The 21,548-nt window shown below is 41.9% G+C and overlaps 1 protein-coding gene across 4 annotated transcripts in view; it reads right to left on the bottom strand.

Moving 5' to 3' along the window:
- The window catches only part of LOC145342511 (gamma-aminobutyric acid receptor subunit alpha-2-like), a 235,753-nt gene that overhangs the window by 44,486 nt on the left and 169,719 nt on the right, over window positions 1–21,548 (bottom strand). For all 4 annotated transcript variants that reach the window (XM_080188076.1, XM_080188081.1, XM_080188095.1 and 1 more), the window contains exons 5-6: window positions 16,158–16,378; window positions 12,424–12,506 (exon numbers count right to left, since the gene is read on the bottom strand). In XM_080188076.1, the coding sequence (XP_080044202.1) occupies window positions 12,424–12,506; window positions 16,158–16,378 (304 nt within the window). The remainder of the gene's footprint in view (window positions 1–12,423; window positions 12,507–16,157; window positions 16,379–21,548) is intronic.

Raw genomic sequence — 21,548 nt, 5'->3', positions numbered from 1 at the left:
GGATGAGCGAAAGTCTCCACCAACAAGACCACTAAAAAGTTACGGACGTTCCTCACATTCAAAGTGGGGAGCATTGCGTTCTGCAGCAATACCAGTTCTCATTATAATTATGCTAATAGACAGTGGGTGGAATCTTAACATATTTTGTTTCGTTGTCAACTCAGACAGGAAAAGCAGTGTGTAGGTAACTGGTTCTACTGCCAGCTTTTCCTGCCATCATTTTTACCACTTAGGGCCCTATTTTACCATTTTGATTCTAAGTGCTGGGCAGACCGGAAACTGGGAGTGCTTCAGATCCGACTTTTAAGCCCATTCTGAGCCACCCTCTCCCCATGTGTCCTCTGCCTGCACAAATATCAACAATTCCGATTGCACTGCACAAGCACATGGGTGGGGCTTAATGCGCCCGAAACCCTGCAGCTCCGATTGGCACAACCAACTGCACATGTGCAGTTAAAAAAAAATTGATAGAATGCGGCACCCCTGCCACATCCTTCCCGGACCGGATAGTACCGCCCCCTGGCCCCACAGATATTGCCTCACCCCCATAACATTACTGACCCCCTTATCCCCCATTCCCCCCAGCAATGCAGACCGATCACAGGCCTCTCTTCCCCTTCTCCCCCCAGTGATCTCAGGCAGAGTGGCAGTAGCTCCACTCCCCCCCCCCAACTATCCCCACACCCCCACATCCCCCCCAACCCCCCACTATCCCCCCCCGCCCCCGCCAAACCAATCTCAAGCGGAGAGCCGGGGGATTCTCAGCATATACCACCTCACTATTTGGAGTGCCCAAATCGGAATTATATGGAGCGTGTCTTTTTCACGCCGATTCTGGATGGGTAAACATGGTGATAAAGGGGGAAATGCTGGTAAAGTTGGGTTTGCAGCCCATTAAGTCAAGTTAAATGCATGCAAATGCATTTAAACGGTTGTCACACCCATTTCAGACACAGTTCCGATCGCGGCCATTTTTGGGCCTTGGTAAAGGGGGAACCAGTACGGAGGTGGGCGCACATCATGCTATTTGCCTCATGCCAGTGTTTACAAAGTTTTCACACCCAAAAATGGGCACAAAGCGATGGCAAAATCGGGCCCTCTGTCAGACAAAATCTTGGAGGTAGGTCCCACATACTGGCAGGGTGGGCTCAATAGCAGCCCGATGTAAAAAAAACTAAAAAACCATCACTCCCAACACATGCACAAGAACATTCCTCAACCTCCATGAAGCTCCCCAATGGAAGCATCCTCCCACCCGCTCTTCGGCACTGCCAAGATTAAGCACATGCATGACCCTCTCCCCACCCAGGGGGCTGTACTTACCTGCACAATCCAGGTGGCGACTGTTCGTCAGATCTCTGCAGAGATAATGTCACGTCAGTTGGGGTGGGGGGACCCCAACTTCATGCGGGGAGGGCAGCGGTTCTGCGGGGTAGCTTGGTAATGATACTTAAATGTATGGTAATGGGGTTCTCAAACTTTCTTGGTGGGAACCCAATTACAGCATTGGCAGGGACAACAGGGACAGGAAAGTCCCGCCATGTACAAGCTGTTTGTGAATTCCTCCTGTTGGATTCTCCGACCCCACTGACTTTCACAACCCACCAAAACAGGGGCGAAGGAGAACCCTGGTCGGTATATAGGATAAGATGATAGTTTCCTATTATCATGTCACATTTACCTTACCAACCAAAATAACTGATAGAACATTTCATTGCGGACTGATGTTTTCACCAGTTTCACCAGAAATTATGAACTATAAAGATTGCAAAAATAAGTCAGCACCTTTCACAAATTATTTGTATTGCAACTTTATAACATTTTTCTGTATCTGTCTATTTAGAAACAATGAATGCTGTGATGACATGTGGATACAAAACATCTGGACAAAATAAGCCAACAGACAACTACTGACAAAAAGTGATTAGCCCTAAAATCCCATACTGTTTCCTTCCGGTCTCCTGTTACAGCTGCTGCACTTAAACCCCATCAGCCATTTACCTGGAAGTTCCGCTGATCTCCTGCCAAGAGTTATGACAGGAGACTGGGAGAATGGAATTTTAAATCTAGTCATCGTTTCACTTTTGTTCTGTTGACAACATTTGCACATCAAGATGAGGAACATGGCGCTGAGGTGAAACTTTTATTTGCTTTTTGTCACTATTGTCAGCATTAAAATATAGTGCAGCACAGTTAAAAGCAAAATTCCCTTTGTATCTTCCAAATTTATATCTTAACAAAGTTCAGTTTTTTAAATCTCTTACACCTCCCATTTTATGCACTCTAAGTAGGTCAATTTATGTTAAACTGTCAGCAATTCTGTGGTGTTTGTATTATTCATCAAAGAACAATGGGTGAAATCTGAGATGGAAGTGTAGAATGGGCAACAACAGAGGCAACCCATTTTATGCTCCATCTAATTTTCTTTTCCACAGTGCAAAATAGGTTGTCCATTTTGTACTATTGTTCAAGATTTAACTACCCTGTATTACTATTGTTCAAGTATAAAGTGTGTTTCAACTGGGATAATAATCAGGTGTCTGAAACCAATATCTAATCTGAAATTCCTTTATTTTTAATTTTTCTCCATCCTTGCAAACATTTTATCCTCTTGAAGAACTTGGTGCTTATTTTCCTTCCTGTTTCCACATTGTCACAGTATCAGTAGACATTGATTTCTCGTCACCAAAAAAAAACTGTACTCACCCACATCCAAACACAAACCCCAGGTAAATTCCTGGAGTTAGTTCTGTGAACTAGATCAGCTTAGGGAAGCCTGCTTCAAGTGGGGGACAGAAATGCATTCTATTAGCGTTAGAAGCCTGCAGCAGCATCATATGGCTTGTGGTCTCTGGGATGTCTTACATTTTTTAAAAATTAAAATGTTTGGGACATTATTTTTAATGGAGGGAAGTCAAGGGTCTGCATTCTCTGCATGCTCTACCTCTTACTTAATCAGCTTGTATCCACTGGAGTTCAGAAGAACAAGAAGCGGCTTGATTGAAACATAAGATCCTGAGGGGTCTTGATAGGGTGGACGTAGAGAGGATGTTTCCTCTTGTGGGAAAATCTAGAACTAGGAGTCACTGTTTAAAAATAAAGAGTCACCCATTTAAAGTAGATGAGGCAAATATTTTTCTCTCTGAGGATTGAGAGTCTTTGGAATTCTCCTCCTGTCAAGATGTAGGTAAATTTTTGGTAAGAAAGAGGGTGATAGGTTACTGGGTGCAGGTGAGATGCAAATTTGAAGTTACCGTTAGATCTGCCATGATATTTATTAAATGGAGGAGCAGGCTCGATGGGCCGAATTGTCTACTTCTTTCTGCTCCTTGTTTGTATAAAAGTTAATGAATTTTCAAAATAGCAGTGACTGGCAGTGGCAACAAGTAATTGGCAAAAAAAATACATGCAACAATTTTTAAAATTCTCCATTTACAAAATGGTTCTGAGATATTCCTTTGAAAACCAGATGTGTATATTCCAGAAGGTGGAAAATAAATGATAATGTCAGAATTATGTAAAGAAGGAGCCTGACAATAAGTGGAATGGTCCAGTAAAGTGAAAATATGTTAACCCAACCATCAAAAAGTAAAGCTAAATGACTACCTTTAGTGTTCTATTGAGCCAGAGAGTGATTTATTCCACATGTTTTTTGTTGCTTCTTTCGTACATGAAACATGTCACATAAATAACAAGCATTTTTGTGAACTGTAGTTTTATAAGCAGATGGCTGCACACCACTTCAAGGAGCTGTATCGTTTGGAGTGTTTATGAGTTTCCAAATAATAGATCATCAGTAACAACAGGAATTATAAAACTGGAAAATTCAAAAATCACTGCCATCACAGATCAACAAGCAACCATCCTGGAGAAGACTTGGTTGGGGCGGGAGGGTAAAATTCAAAAACTCACTCAAAATGACAGCAATGGCATAAATTATATTACAGTAGTATAGTTTTGTGATTTTCAATACAGGTACAAGATATTATTCTCTGTGAACATAGTAATGGAGATCAATCTTAATCTTTACTCCTACTTCAGATAACTATTATATAGACAAAAGCTGTGTCACTAGTCTGTCTTTGTCATAATTTGGAGGGAAGAATACATTTTAAATACTGGATATTTGATTCACCAAATGCCCTCAGATGTTTTCAAAATGCTTTCTCATATGGTGGATCAAAAAGCCTTGGACGTTGAATAGGATGCCTATCCCCTACACTGCTAATTACTGTGCTTGGCATCGGATCAGCCAATTTAAATACTGCTAGCTGTGAGCTGTGTAAGTATGGCCACAATTTGACGCTGTGAATGAACTGGAGGGAGACAATGAAGCGTGGCAGGCTGCTGAGGGATGCAATCAGGCAGATAAGTGCTCAAAAGTTTCAGTCATTGTCCTTCTTAAGAGAGTTAATGTAAAACAGATAAATTTCCAAATCAAACTTCATGGCATAAGCCAAGAGAACCTAATGTTCTCTACTTCCGCCCACAAAGTTAGCAAGGAAGAACTATGGCGGGCAGTAACCAGTTATCTCTTGGCAGATGGTTTTTGAACATGGAATTATTTTGTCATGTGAAATGGCTAAGCAAAGACAATTGCATCTTTTAAAGGAAAACAGGATAAATATTTGATGCGGAGGAAATGACAGGGCTGTAAGAATACTGGGTATGGCATTAATTTAATTTTCTTCTGGCAAATTATTTACACAGATTTAATAGGCTGAGTGACTACCTCCTGTGCTGTAAACCTCTATAGTTCTATGAGACTTTTACCAATGACTGAAATCCAGGTATCATGGCCCCCATTCAGGCCCCACTGGGCTGTCCAGTGGCCATTGCTGGGCACTACCTGGTCATGCTTCTGACTACCCAGGGCTTCAGTGGCCTCCGAGTCCATGACTGTCACACCAGTGGTGATTCTCACTGTTACCACACTGTGCCTGAAGGCTAGTGAATTCCGTAAGCTGGGATTCAAATGGACTATGCATATTTAAATGCTACTTCAAATATGTTAAATCAGGTTTGCATCCTTTCTGGGCGCAAACCCAACTTGCATCATTAGAAAGAGGCTGGGAGACTTGCAAATTGTTTAACACTGGGTGTGAAACCGAGTTTTGGACCCATGCGCTATTCTCAGGGATCGGTGCGATCTACTAATGGTGCAGCGAGGCTGAAGGAACATCCCCATTGTTTGCTCTTGGATGGAAAAATGTTTGACACGTAAGAGAAATCTCTCTGCGACACTAAGGGGAGATGATAGGACTGTCACTGCTCTTTAAGATTCTGACTGGAGTGATAACAAGCATTTCCAGTATGTGAGTGATGTTTATCTGGAAACATGCAGCTACATTTTAACATTCTTTTGTTCAGAAGATCTGTACAATGTGACCTTATTCACTATTTCTGTTACTTCTGGAGCTCTCCCAGATTCATTAATACTGGGGATTTTGCTCTTTGCAATGCATTTCAAAGAAAATTAAATACAGTTCTTGGGGAAATTGATCTAGGTATTTAAGCAATGTTGGCCAGACCATATTGATTGATAATCATTTTATCTGAAATTTACTTAAGAAATTGGTATGTTTCTTTGCCTTGAAATAGTGTAATCTTTCCCACAACATTGCTGCTCTTGTCCTTATTGGTGGTAGAAAGGTGCTATTGAAATAACTTTGGTCAGTTACTGGACTGCATCTTTGCATCAATCATTCCACAAGTACGGTGTCAGTGTTGAAGAAGGTCAATTCGAAGTGGACATTGAGTCAAGCAATAGGAGCCCTGATCAAGCCTCTCGAGTATTGTTGCAAACATGCTCATCCAAGTAAACTGTGAGTATTCCATCATACTCTGGGCTTGATCCTTGGTGATTTCTGACAGGTTTTGAACATCAGATTCTGACACCCATTGCAAAGTACTCAGTATTGATCTTTGTTCTGCTGTTATATCACAGTCTAAATGTGGCCATTCAAGTTCAGCTTCTGGTCAGTGATGACTCAAAGATATTGATGATGGTGCCATTGAAGGTCAAGAAGAAATGTTAGGCTGTCTTTTTTTTAAATGATCATGACCTGGTGATTATATGGTGCAAATGCTACCTGCTGCTTGTCAACTGAAGCCTGGGTGTCATCCAGGTCCGCAGTATATTGACATGGGCTGTTTCATTATTGAAGACCTATGAACAGAGAACACTGTGCAAGTCAGTGAAATGCCCACACCTGGGCTTATGGTGAAGTAAGGACACAGTGGAGCAGTTGATGATGTTCGAGTCAAGGATGCTTCCACAAACTTGTGATAACTGACTTCCTAAAATCACAATCACTGTCTTCTATGGAAAGGTTGACGATAGCGACCTAACGGGCTTCCATTGTATCACCATTTGTTTTGTTGGGGCTTCTTGCTGTCATATTCAGTGAAATACTGCCTTAATATTATTTACAGACTTCATACAACATCAGGCCTTTAACCACCATGTTTAGTTTGTAACAGTCATTGCTCGGTACACTCTCTAATATTAAAAAGCATGCTGATCTCAAGGATGTTTGACTATGATATTAATTGGAGACACCTGCAGTGCAAGGGTGATCTATCATCACATGGCCAAATTGGAAGGGTTTTCAATGCATTTGACTGATATTTTCACTCAGCCACTTTATTCTGTCTTTACTCCTGGGTTTGGCATTGAATGTGTGGCAGCAGGCATGGCACAGCCCCAAGGGATACAATCTGAACTTCAGTAGTTAAAGGCATATCCATTGCAGAGGGACTGCAAAACAGATTACCTTCACAGCATGAAGTTCTAACATCCTTATACTGTCAACACAAATTCATATTTTTTCTCTCCAAGTCCTTTACGAATTTAGCAATGCTTGTTAAAGTAGATGACAAATCCTTGAAGTCGCTCATTACTTCTATGTCTGCACCATCACTGGACTCATGTTTGCCATGCACTGGCAAGGATACTTACTTGATTATTACCCAATGATTCTCAGCCCTCAAACCATCAAGGGAAGTCAGTGGTGGCAGGGATAGTTGCAGAGAGTCTGTGGAACAGGGTAGATGCCTTCTTTAAGCTCTGCTCAGATGAACACAGATTATACCCTGATGGCTGACATTGCAATGCATAATCACTGAGGAACAACAGAAAATTTGTAATATATTGTTGGGAATTCCACAAACACAGAATGAAAGAGCTCACCGTAAGCATGACTGGCTAGATTGATGGTAAGAAGTATGACAACACTAGGTTTAAGTCCAACCAATTTATTTGATAGTAAACTCACAAGCTTTCGGGGTTTGCCCTTTGTCAGGTGAATGGAGAGTTCTGGCCTCAGACAGAGCATATAACAGCACAGACAGTTTACAGATTACTGATTAGAATGTGAATCTTTACAACTAACCTACTATTCAAGTCTTACAGATGCCTACAATGTGAGTGGAAAGAGCATTATGCATAGGTTAAAGAGATGTGTATTGTCTCCAGACAGTACAGTAAGTGAGGTTTTGCAAACACAGGCAAGTCATGGAGGTTACAGATAGTGCAACATGAACCCAAGATCCCGGTTGACACCATCCTCGTGTGTGTGGAACTTGGCTATCAGTCTCTGCTGAGCGATTCTGCGCCTTCGTGTGTCGTGAAGGCCGCCTTGGAGAACGCTTACCCAAAGGGCAGAGGCCGAATGCCCGTGACTGCTGAAGTGTTCGCCAACAGGAAGAGAACAGTCTTGCCTGGCGATTGTCGAGCGATGTTCATTCATCCGTTGTCGTAGCGTCTTCATGGTCTCCCCAGTGTATCATGCTTCGGGACATTCTTTCCTGCAGCGTATTAGATAGACAACGTTGGCCGAGTTGCAAGAGTATTTACCGTGTACCTGGTGGAAGGTGTTTTCACGTGTGATGTCATCCATGTTGATGATCCAGCATGTCTTGCAGAGGTTGCTGTGGCAGGGTTGTGTGTTGTTGTGGTCACTGTTCTCCTGAAGGCTGGGTAGTTTGCTGTGAACAATGGTCTATTTGAGGTTGTGTGGTTGTTTGAAGGCAAGAAGTGGGGGTGTGGGGATGGCCGTGGTGAGATGTTCATCTTCATCAATGATATGTTGAAGACTCTGGAGATGTCGCAGCTTCTCCGCTCCAGGGAAGTCGTAGACGACGAAGGGTACTCTGTCTACCGTGCTCTCACCCTAAACACTAATTAAAGAAGCCATCCCCTACGGACAAGCCCTCCATATACTCAGATGAGGAGGATCGTGACAGACACCTCCAGAAGCTAAAAGATGCCCTCATAAGGACAGGATATGGCGCTCGACTCATTGATTGACAGTTCTGACGTGCCACAGCGAAAAACCGCACCAACCTCCTCAGAAGACAAACACGGGGCACGGTTTTTAATAAGATTCATGACTGGGACCTTTGCATTGCACAAAGTGCAGAGATTCGAGTGTAAAGTTGAACTGAAAAAACAGTTGTGATCTAGAACAGTTTTTCCACCAATTCAGCACTTCTGGGAGAATTGTCCCCACTGTTCTTCAGGGACAATAAGGAAGCTGGGCTGCTGCTTGTACATTCCGTGGTGCAGACAGTGTTTCAATCTTGCTGCAGGGCTCACCAGAGCAGGGTCTTATTGCTCCCGATGTTTATCTTACTCCTCATCCAAGGTCCCATCTAAACTAGTGAGGCTGTCAGTTATCTTCCTCTGAATCTCAATAACTCCAAGCGCAGAAAGCAATTTCTCACCACAATTACTGTGAACATGCCTGTGCCCAATGAGAGGTGTCTCCAAATTTGGCCTCGTGAACACCAGCAAAAGCAATCTATGTTTATGCAGCACCTTTAATAGAATGAAATATTCCAAGTTAAGCTTCGTCTGGAATATACTGTCCAGTTCTGGACATCATACTTGAGGAAGGATGTGAAAACATCGGAGAGAGCACTGAGGAGATTCGTGAGAATAATTCTGGGGATAAAAGAACTGTAGCTACGAGGACGGACTGGAGATTGCCAGAGATAGTTGGAGAAAAGACCGAGAGGAGGTTTGATAGAGGCATTCTAGATCCTGAAGACTATGAACAGGGTAAGTAGTGGGAAACTGTTCCCATTCAAGAGTACCTTAAGAATTAAAGGGCACAGATTTAAAATAATTGATAAAAGGAGTAAATGTGCTATGAGGAAACATTTTTCTGGGAATCAGGAATGAACTTCCTGAGAGGGTGGGGGAGGCAGATTTAACTGAGGTATTCAAAAGGGAACTGAATTGGTCTCTGAAGAGAATGTACAAATTTACAGAGATAAGGTTGGGGACTAGGTAGAATGTTCTTTCAGAGAACCAGTGCAGACTCAAATGGGCCAAATGGCCTCTTTGTGCACTGTTCTGTGAAATATTCCATGGTTTTATAAAGATGCTGTGAAGCACCTTCACAGAATAAGGAATGGCAACAAACCACAGAGGCATCACTATTTAATCACTCCACCACTGAAGATATTGCCTTCAACTGTCAAAAACTTAAATTCTGGAATATCCTCCCTAAAACACTCCACTTCTATTCCTTCAAGACACTCTTTAAAATCTACCTCTGACCAAGCTTTTAGAAATCTGCTCAAGTATCTCCTTAGGTGACTCACTGTCAAATCTTGTTTGATAATGCACCTATGGATGCGCTGTATCAGCTGTCAGCAATGAATATTTATTACTGTTTTTGCCTGACCTTCAATGAGCCCTAGGAATTGCCATAAAACCTTACATTCAATAGAAGTTTTAGGAAATCCATGATTTAAATGAGATTGAAATAGCGCTAGAATTCAGTGGTTGACATCGTTAGTTTGATACCTCTTGAGAGAGCTATATGCAACAAATCAAACACTCATATTAAATCTGGAAGTCAGCAAGTTTGCCCATTTTTAAATCCGACGCAGAATATTCTGGGGTTTATCACAGTTCAACTGCTCAAATACAAATTTGCAAAAACATGAAGAGGATGTGAAATAAATTATAGGTGCAAGTTCAAACTCAATCTATTGCTCCACAAAATGGCAAAGAAAATGTCATATGAATCTACAAGTTTATCAACTGAAAGGTAATTATATCAAATATAAAGACTCAATATTTAAGTCATGTGTAAACAGGCAGACATGGCAGGATTGAGGCAAATTCCACAAAGATGCCACTGACTTCAACAGTGTGCGGCCCCTGCAAATTCCCAGGCCTCATCTGTGTGTTTTTGGTCATTGCCTGCCAAGGTGACCTGGAAGAGACAGCTGACTGGCAAATAGGAACAGAACATTCAGTGTCAAAAGGCCACTGGCAAGGACTGAAGGAGCGGTCCTCAGCATAGGTTAGAAACATGAGAAGGTCCCAGAAAATTCTCAGGACCTGGAAAAGGTGGGGAGAGGATATCTTAACTTTTCTTGGAGCTCAGGAGAACAATCATAATCCAGTTGTACTTACAAGGAATGAGAAAAAAATCATTTACAAAAAGTAATTTTGTCTCTTTTGTTCGCAACACTTCTTTCCACGAGCTTCACCTGGTGTGAAAGCCACAAGCAGTTGTAATATCTTGTAAGTTCTGGTGACCATAGATTAAAGAATAAATGGTTTATTATGGTAACTATTCACAGTGAGTGAGATAAAGGTTATCCATACTCAACACTCTAGGCTCCTAACTGGCAGGACAAACCCATGTTCAGCCCCAGGATTCACGCACTCTAGCCAGATTGGCTGAACAGTTAAATGACCCTCCAAGAGATTGCCCATTGAAGGGGCATGCTACCACAGCAGTCAAATCTCAATGTCATCATCAAGACTAGGTGTCTTTGCTTCGAACTCAGGACAGCAAGTTTGGTAGTAAATCTAGTCAAATTTAATTGCTGGCCTTACTGGCTCTAAGTGGGAAGACAATCACAGACAATCACTGATAATCGGCAAAGCTAATATGAAATTTGAAAAGGAGTGGAAATATTTTGCAGATCTGCAATAATTCCATATCATAAAATTTTCAACCTTCACGCTATGGCATGTGGACACTAGATTTCATAGGAGTAAATGAAACCAGAACAGCTGTCTCATTGGGCTTCTTTTGGTGCCAATAAAATTGGTAGCAGTCCAGAAACAAGTCAGAGACCTACAGGACTAAGTTTTAACCCCTAAAAATTGGCTGTCACACGAAATTCAAAAATTTCAATCCCAACCCAACTCTGCCCACCTCCACATTTAATGAATGCAGGACAAGGGAGCGAGCGGCAAATTGATCATTTAATTATTTTAACGAGGCTGGTGACTTCTTGTTTTAACCTGCTTTTCAGAGTTATCTCTGGCCTTCCCAGAATTTAGGAAACCTAGCAGCTTAAGGTAGGTGGGGTCAAATTCTCTCAACACATTAATCTCTCCATGCCATATACTCGTGGCCGTCAAAGTCCTCCACAAAATTCCTATGAGCAACAGTGGGTGACTTACCTGTGGGTACAATGTGCTTCCTGCCTGACTGAAAATCAAAATGGTCAGACTGTCCTCTGCGATCAACCAGATTATCCTCTGCAGTCAAAGCAGTACTTCACAGCAGGTAGTGAAACTAGAATTCCTGGGTCTTCTGGCAGAATCTCCACATCCTACCTGCCTACACATCCCCATCCTGTCTATGTTCGATCACACTCCCAGCCATGAAAGAATGATAGGGAGATAGAGATATGAAGATGGGGGGGGGGGGGGGGGGCGGGGGGGGGGGAAGAGAGAGAGAGAGAGAGAGAAGAGGGAGAAAGACAGAGAGAGAGAGAGAGAGAGAGAAAGGATGTGAAGCAAGGGAGGCAGTTTTCTGAAGAAGCAGCTTAATTCACTATTAGGTCTATCAAATACCAACAAAATGTTCTGTAATCATTAATTTCACAACAATCTGTCCCATTACATTTCAGAGAATTGAAATGTATTTGGTTTGAAAGTATGGATAATTTTCAGCTGGCACCTGTTGCTGTTGAAATAGATTGTAAATGTCTAGCATCAGGAGCCCAGTAAGTATTCTGAGAATTAGTGCTGACAATTACAAAAGTGGAAGAGATAATCCTAAATGGAGAACACACAACAGGGTAGATGTTGAATCTGTGTATAAAATGGATGATGAGCAAGTTGGCAGCTCATTTTATATCTCTCAATTCTTATTTCCATTGAATTTGAGAAAATTGTGATTTAATCATAAATTTTGCAGCATACAGTAGGTTTGAAATGACATTTGATGATATTAAGGTACAGCACTTACAGTATTCATGAGAAATTTTGTATACTATTTTAACAGAACTGTTAACTTAGTTTAAGTGGATTAACATCTCTTGTTAATATCACATATTTAGCTCAAGGTCAATGAGCATAAATAGTAAATCATGAGGTTCAAAATCATGGAAGAAAATAGTATCAAACAAACCAGATCATGTACAAATTTAAGTACTTACAGCTTCCAAATTTCAAGGGGCAAGCATGTGCATCCATTGGAAAATCCTCCAAGTGCATTGGGCACTCTGCCTGGACAGTAAGCCTGCGAGAACACACATTCAGTGACTAGCTAAAATAAACTGCTGCTGTAATACAGCATGACATGTCATGAGCATTTTTATTGCATGAGGGATGGACTATACAAGTGGGGAAGTCTTGCACCAATTGTTAAGGGTATTGGGGAGATTGCATTTAGAGTATTGCATACAGTTTTGGTCTCCTTGCTTAAGGAGTGATGTACTTGGATTGGAGGCTGGGTTTATGCTGGGGATGCATGAGTTATGAGGAAAGGTTGAGCAAGTTGGGTCTATACTCATTGGAGTTTAGGAAAATGAGATGTGATATTGAGATAGAAGATTCTGAAGGGACTTAACATGGTAGATGCTGAAAGGATGTCTCCCCTTGTAAAGGGATCTAAAATCAGGGGACACATTTTAAGAATAAAAGGTTACCGTTAAGGTGGGGATGAAGAGGAATTTCTTCTTTCAGAATTGTTAATCTTTGGAATTCTATATTCCAGAAAACAGTGGAGGCTGAGTTTTTAAATATATTCAAGGCTAAGATAAGAGATTGTTTGGACTGACGAGGGAGTCAAGGGTTATGGGTGGGCAGGCAGGACAGTTGAATTGAGGAAACAATAGCCATGATCTGACTGAATGGCAGAATAGGTTCAAGGAATCAAATAGCCTACTTTCTGCTGCTATTTCTCACGTTCTCATTTTCAAATGCATGTTACGAAAATTACATTGTGCCATTTATAAATCTTTTAGCCTGCAAAACCTATCGCAATTGACATCGGCAAAAGGAAAGTAAGGTTAATTAAACTAACAGTTTTTTGCCGGTTTTAATATTAATAGATGTACTGGACAGTTGTCTTCTTCAAGGTCATATAACTTCAGTTGTACATAGCGATCTTACTGTACTATATGAAAATGACGATTACTCCATTAGTCACTGCAACGTGACATCAATGAAATATAAAAATGCACACTGATCGTTTCAGATAATGCATACATCTGCAAATGCTGATTATTTGCTGTTTGTGTTTCTCATATAGTAATCCTCAAATAATTATTTTAAATTAATCTTCCAACTTAGATACAAAAGATGCTTATCCTGTAAATTAATCATTTCACATAACTTCAAAATAAAAAAATCACTTATTTTGCAAGTAGCCCAAAATTTAGAAATGCATAAAGTAATGAGAAGAATAGTAACAGGCTTCCGGAGGACATGGACAATTTGGGGAAACGGGAAGATGCATAACAGGTGAAATTTGATACAGAGTAGCATATTTGTTGAGCTATGGGGAAAGAACTAAGTGCATAGCTCTTTCAAAAAGCCAAACATGATGTGCCAAATGACTCCTCCTATGCTGTAGGATTCAAGGTTTACACATTCTTTATAACTTATTCTACTGGTATTCTCAGAAATATCACCAAGACTCATATTAAAGACAAAATAACAAACTGAGAACAAAGCCACAGAACTAGAAATGTGGCCATGCCATATTCCAAAGTATAGAGTGGGTAAACTTAATTTCCTGTCATTGATCTTGACTGTCTTATAATGGAGTGTAGCCTTTATAATGAGTCCAAACTGGAACGAGTGCAAACTTCATGGCCGCCCTAAGATAAGTGGATCCATGGGTCATATTTGGTATAAGGGTCAGGAATCTGGTGGATCAGGAGGAGATCAGAGTGTAGACCAACGGCAATGGCAAGGAGAGCAGTGACGATTGATTTCTTTAAGTGCTCCTTGTGACACCATGCTTAGGTAAATTACTTCTTGGCTTGGCGTTAGAGAGGACCCTGATACAACTCCATGTGAAAAAGGGTTGCTGCCTGTTTCAAGCATCGATAAACAATGCATTTTTTTCTTTACACAAAAAAGGTGGGTGGTGTATTACTAACTGGAATTAGGCACATGCTTCCTATCCACCATAGTGGGACCTTTGCAGTTAGAGTTTTCGGGTCAATTTCTAGGCTGCAGATTTTAAAAGATGAATAAAAAAATGAAAGGTCAAAGTGTGAAAGGCATTAGGTCAACTAGGACATCTTGGTACAGCAGGAATGTGAATTTTCTTTGCTGTAATATGGGTTAGGTCATAGAGGGGGTGGGAAGTTATGGGGCCGGAAAGAATGTTATGTGGTGGGGAGAGGTGATTTAATTAGGCACGAGTTGAAATTTTGCTTTCCTGACAGCGATGGATCGAGTTTCACACTGTCTCATGATTATTTTCTAATTGTAATACATTTGCACTCAGTGAATACTCAAATTATATTGAAATATTCTTCAATTACATGCTACCTTAATGATGTCAGCAACACCCAAGAATCTTATGACACCCAGTCCATGTTCATTTAAAGGTGACATGCAACAGTTGACTTTGTGAAGTTCTGTTTTGGGGTAGTGGTTTCCATTGTTTCGCTCTGTGCGCACAAGGGGAGCAAGAGAATGGCAGCTTGCATGGATGTTCAGGACCAGCAAGCTGAGAGGTGAGTAACTGGCTGGTGGTGGTGGTGGGGGGCTTGTGGAGTCAGGGCATGGAGATACAAAAGAGAGATACAAGGGAACAGAGAGTGGGTTCAGGAATTTGGAAAAGTGAAATCGGAAGGACCCCGGTATGGCTGGGGGCACTGGGAACAGTCAAGGTAAGAAAATAAGGGGCCTAAAGGGGAGTGTTGTCCATGTGTGTCCATCACAAGCTGGTGGCTGATAGAGTCCTAAAAGGGTTTGGAGTTCATCTAAACATTTAATTTATCTCCATTGAGAGTGCTCTCAAACATTGTCCTTTACAATGCATAGACAGGAGGACCAGCTAGCTGAGTCTGCACGTTCAGCCATTGGTGAGTGCAACACTGGACACTAACATAAATATTCAATAAAGAATGAACATAAAAACATAGCATTGTTTTGTTCACAATTTAAAAAATGAACCTAAAACCCCTGCAAGCATCAATGCATGCCAAGCACGAGTACATTTAGCTCTCTGATTAGTCTCAATAAATACCACTGATGCACACATGAATGAAGTGAAACCTGTGTGGCGTGAAATATTTACAGGTAAAATTTAAAAAACATGCTTTTTCTTCTGTGCTACTTTTGAGCTCTCAATAAATTATATCTTAGTGGCAATGACTAGGCAGGAAACTAGTGGCCATGATGAAGTACCTCATTGCTTGTCTTACCCATACCTGCCACACTACCAGCAGCTTTCACCAGTGTATAACCTTGCTGTGTGACTATACGTCTCTCATGAGCATTCTGGGCATTCTAAATTTTAACTAATTGCCTGGAACCAATGAAACGCAACAGATCAGAATGTCCTGGTGCACCACTGGGAACAGTGCACCATGGTTGGAATTCTATACACACGTGCACACACGCAATTACAATGGTGAGCTTCAAGCACAATTCCTACCATTTTCAAGACTGGGACAATGAACTTTGCTGCAGTTAAGCAAATTAAGAAACAATATAAAATTAGGATTTGTAATCTTTATCTACCATGTGACCACTACAAAGAGACAGCAAAATATTATACATGCTTTGTTTATTTGAAATCTGTTTCTCTACCTTGTGCATTTCCCTGCATTCACACTAGCTTCCTGATAGGGATACATGACACCAGACTTTCAAATGGAAAAGTTACAAAAATAGTTATTGGAGCTTTTAATGTTGAGCATTTTACCTCATTGTATAAAGAAGCTTCCCATCATCTTGGATTCGTAGCAGCTTGTTAGGCATGGTCATGTTATGTGCCACTGACTTCTTGCCATTATAAAAGAACGTGTCTGGTGTCCATATCTTACTGGCCATCAGGTTGTTCAATCGAAGAATGTTCATTGGACCCTTAAACTTAAGCCTTTCATCATTCCAACTTTGCCGAAAGAACACATCAATTGTGTATTCCTGTTAATATCAATCAGTTTATATTCAGAACAGTAGATACATTTTAGTGGCAAAAAATGCATGAAGTTATTGTCTCAGCACATAATGGGAAACAAAGATCAATTCCACCGTTTTTCCCTTTATTTTCTCATAATACCTTATTCTTCATACAGCATCAAGACAATATGATTTAGATGGTAAGGACCTGGGAGTGCAGCTCTCAGCTAAAAACCAAGACTCAAAAACATCATACATCACTACCATATAATTCAAAGACATTATTTACTTCATTTTTGAAGCTATAACATTGTTGAACAGTTCTGATAATCCTGCCAATAGCATAATGTCATTGTTTAGAGTTATGGTGAGCTGGAAACTAACACTTTTCTTGCAGTTTATTTATTCAGTAGTTGAATTGTTCTAGCAAATAGAAGCAAACACTGTAACACTTTGACCACACAAAATATTTCTGCTTCTTAATGTGCATATAATTTTAGTTTAGTTAGTGAGTAGGTAAGTATTATTTAAAATGGTAAAAATTTGCAGCATGCTGCTGTGCAGAGGTACATGGGTATCCTTGTGCATGAATTGCAAAAAGTTGGTTTGCAGGTGCAGCAAGTATTTAAGAAGGCAAATTGAATTTTGTCCTTCATCACTAGAAGGATGGAGCTTAAAAACAGGGAGGTTATGTTGCAGCTGTATCAGATGCTGGTGAGGCCACACCTGTAGTACTATGTACAGTTTTGGTCTTCTTACTTGAGAAAAGATGTACTGGCACTGGAAGGAGTGTGGAGGAGATTCATTCTGAAATTGAGAGGGTTGGCTTATGAGGAGAGACTGAGTAGCCTGGGATTATATGCATTGCAATTTAGAAAAATGGGGGTGGATCTCATAGAAACATAAAATTATGAAGGGAATAGATAATTTAGAAGCAGGGAGATTATTTCCATTGGCGGGTGAAACTAGAATGGGAGGCATAGCCTCAAAATAAAGGGGATCAGATTTAAAACGGAGTTAAGGAGGAACTTCTTCACTCAAAGGATTGAGAATCTGTGGAATTCCCTGTCCAGCGAAGCAGTTTGGCTAACTCGCTGAATGTTTTTAAGGCAAGAATAGATAAATGTTTGAACAGTAAAGGAATTAAGGGTTATGGTGAGCGGGTGGGTAAGTGGAGCGGAGTTCACAAAAAGATCAGCCATGATCTTATTAAATGACGGAATAGGTTTGAGGGGCCAAATGGCCTACTCCTGCTCCTAGTTCTTATGTTCTAAATGGCACAATAGGATCAGATAGTAGTATAGTGATAATGTCATTGGAGTAGTAATCCAAACGCCTAGACTAAAGACTTGGGGCTTGTGAACAGCAACTGGTGGGATTTAAACTCAATTAATTGAAAAAAACTGACTAACAAAGTCTGGATTTGAAAGCTGGACTCAGTTATGTGGCCATGAAACTATCACTGATTGTAGAAAAAAAATTTGGTTTGTTGTATGGCCTTTAGGGAAGGAAATCTGTCATCCTTATCTTAAATAGGTGTGGCCTACATGTGACTCCAGATCACAGCAATATGCTTTAAGTTTAACAGCCTTGTGAAATGGCCTAACAAGTCACTCAGTTGTCCCAAAAGGAATAAACTGGATTGACTACTTGGTATCAACGTATATGGTCAGAAGGAGTGGCCTAGTAGTCCCCAATATTGACTCTGGATCCCATGAAGCCTCATGGGGTCGGGTCAAACACGGGCAAGGAAACTCCTGCTGATTAGCACCGCCCTTCTTGGTGAACTTGCGCACACCAGTGGGAGAGAGACTGCTGCCAGAGTGAGTGAGATTCAGCCAGAGCGAGAGTACTGGAAATTTGGAGTTGAGTGGGAATTCAGTGCTGAGAGGAAAAAGGTGCTTATTTTCGGGAGCAGCTGAGACGCAGACCTGCGAGGGAAACTCAAGGGCAATTGAGGGGTAGAAAGAAATTGAACCGCAACATCACAGCCAGCAGGTAAGTGATGGACTGGTGACTATAAAGTAATTTTTCTTTTCTTTTTTCTCTTGGCAATGTCATTATTGTTGTAAGTTAACTTAAGGGTTAAGTCACGGCAGGAGATCCCAGACCCGTCTCATGCTCCTCTTGTGTGGTGGGAATTCCGGTGTCCTTGGCTCCTTAACTTGCAAGAAGTATATTCGACTGCAGGTCCTGTTAGACCGCTTGATGGTTCTGAAGCTGCAGATGGATTCACTTGAGCATTCACGATGCTGACAAAGTTGTGGATAGCACATTCAGTGAGTTGGTCACACTGCAGATAAAAATTACTGAGGTTGATAGGGAATGGATGACCATCAGACAGAGGAAGACTAGGAAGGCAGTGCAAGAGTCCCCTGCGAACATTTCCCTCCAAAGCAGATATACTGTTTTGGATATTGTTGGGGGAGATGGCCTACTTTGAGAAAATGGCAGCAGCCAGGTTCATTGCACCATGGCTGGCTCTGCTGCACAAGAGGGCAGAAAAAATTTGTGACAGAACTATAGTGACAGGGGACTCGATTGTAAGGGGAATAGACAGGCGTTTCTGCAGACACAAATGAGACTCCAGGATAGTACTTTGCCTCCCTGGTGCAAATATCAAGGATATCTTGGAGCAGTTGCAGGACATTCTGGAGAGGATGGGTGAACAGTCAGCTGTCATGGTGCATATAGGCACTAACGATGTAAAAAAAAAACAGGATGAGGTACTATAGACTGAAATGAGAAAGTTAGGAGTTTTAATTAAAAAGAACCTCAAAGTTAGTAATCTCAGGATTGCTACCAGTGCCACGTGCTTTTCACAGCAGGAATATCAGGATAGCCAAGTTGAATTTGGTGCAAGTGAGAGGGATTCAAATTCTTGGGACATTGGAACCAGTTCTGGGGGAGGTGGGACCAGTACAAATCAGCCGGTCTGCACCTGGGCAGGGCTGGAACCAATGTCTAAGGTGGAGTTTGCTAGTGCAGCTGGGGAGGGTTTAAACTAACAAAGAAGCGGGGTGGGAACCAATGCCAGAGGTCAGAGGGAAGTAAAGTGGAGACAGAAACAAAAGGCAGTAAGGGGAAAAGTGGAAGGCAGAGACACCAAAGACAAAAATAGAAAGGGCCACAGTACAGAGACTGCTGAGAACTCAGTGAATGGGTCCAATAAGACGAAGAAAAATAAAACACAGGGAGAGAGTGCAAAACATGACAGGACAAATGGTTTGAGGTGTGTTTGCTTTAATGCAAGGAGCATGACAGGTAAGGCGGATGAACAAAGAAGAAAAGTACAGCACAGAAATAGACCCTTCAGCCCTTGAAGCCTGCATCGATCATGATGTCTGCCTAAACTAAAACATTATGCACTCAGAGTCTGTATCCTTCTATTCCCATCCTATTCATGTATTCATCTAGTTGCCCCTTAAATGTCGTTATCATACCTGCTCCCACCACCTCCTCAAGCAGTACATTCCAGACATTCATCACCCTCAGTGTAAAAAAGACTTGCCTTGCGCATCTCCTTTAAACTCTTCCCAATGCACCTTAAACCTATGTTCCCTAGTACTTGACTTTTCTACCCTAGGAAAGATAGGAAGGAGCATCTAATCATCCACCCTGTCCATGCCACTTGTAAAACTCGATCAGGTCACCCCTCAGCCTCCGTCATTCCAGTGAGAACAAACTGAGTTTATTTAACCTCTCCTCATAGCTAACACCCTCCAGACCAGGAAACATCCTGGTAAACCTCTTCTGTACCCTCTCCAAAGCATCCACATCCTTCTGATAGTGTGGTGACCAGAATTGTACACAATATTCTAGGGTGTATGGGGTGTCAGGGAGGGGTTGTATCTCTGGTGGGGGAACATGTCACGTCCTTTTCAGGGCAGTTTGTCCACCCTTTGTCCCCACTTGGCACTCAGCTCTCAACTGTGGCTCCCGTAGCTGTTTGCTTGCGACAGCGGGCACACCCTGGGCAATAGCTTCAACAAGCCGGCTAAACCAGGTGAGGGTAGCTGATGGGACTCAACCCTCGCTGAGACAGGGAGATCTCTATCCCAGTATACGAAAACATTCTCCAGTGGATTGAGCGGACAAGACCAATGGAAGATCCAACAGTCAAGAAGGCAGTCTCTGCAAGTGATGTGGAACGTGAAGAGCAGGACAAGATACAGAAGATGTCCTAAAGGGTCTATTTTTGTGCTGTACTTTTCTTCTTTGTTCATCTACCTTACCTGTCATGCTCCTTGCGTTAAAGCAAACACACCTCAAACCATTTGTCCTGTCATGTTTTGTACTCTCTCCCTGCGCCTAGTCCCATCTCCAGCTATCTTGACTCCAGTTTTGCCACTGGATCCAGATGGGAATTGGGAAGAGAGAGTGAGGCTGACGCTGCGCAACTCTCCCTCACTTTAATCCAAATCAAGTCCTAGTCTCGACACCATCATCATTATCATCATCGTCCTGTTCAACCTTTGAAGTCCTGTGGCGATGGGCGAGTGATGAAGCAGTAGGTGCAGATACACTGGAAGCTATAGTCATGGACCTGCACACAGGCAGCTCAGGTCTAACCGTCGTTTTTTGCTGACCGAAGCAGCAGTGAAACTTGGCGTCTACCTGGGTGACTGAGCAGTCCTCTTCAGGAATGCACTGCTCACCTCTGCAGAATGAGGAAGGGGCTGGAAAAGGTCCCCTAAACATTGTCTGCTTCACTACACCCTGGCCAGTTCACTGTGGCAGGGATCCCATCTTGCAGTCAAACAAACAAAATAAAACACAAGGTGACACCGCTCACCAATGGCACTTGGAACATGCACACGCTTTTGGACAACCCTATAGCAGACAGACCAGAGAGAAGAACAGCCTTAGTTGTCAGAGAGCTTGCAAGATACAACATTGACATTGCAGCCCCGAGTGAAACTCGTTTTCCCAACATAGGTCAGTTGACTGAAACTGGAGTTGGATACACTTTTTTCTGGAGCGGTGAGCGTCGTGATGCTGGAATTAGATTTGCCGTCAAGAGTCACCTTGTTCAGAAACTTGATAGTCTACCCAATAGTGTGAACGACCGGCTTATGACATTACAGCTTCCGCTACAGAACAGAAGTCAAGCCACTCTGATCAGCGTTAAGCCCCCACAATGAACAACCCAGATAAGATGAAAGACAAGGTCTATGAAGAACTAGACGCCCTA

Source organism: Carcharhinus amblyrhynchos, chromosome 1 (assembly GCF_965287045.1).
Source record: "Carcharhinus amblyrhynchos chromosome 1, sCarAmb.v2.hapA, whole genome shotgun sequence".
Taxonomy (NCBI): domain Eukaryota; kingdom Metazoa; phylum Chordata; class Chondrichthyes; order Carcharhiniformes; family Carcharhinidae; genus Carcharhinus; species Carcharhinus amblyrhynchos.
Note: the sequence above shows the minus strand (reverse complement) of the source record. Positions and strands in the feature narration are given on the sequence as shown.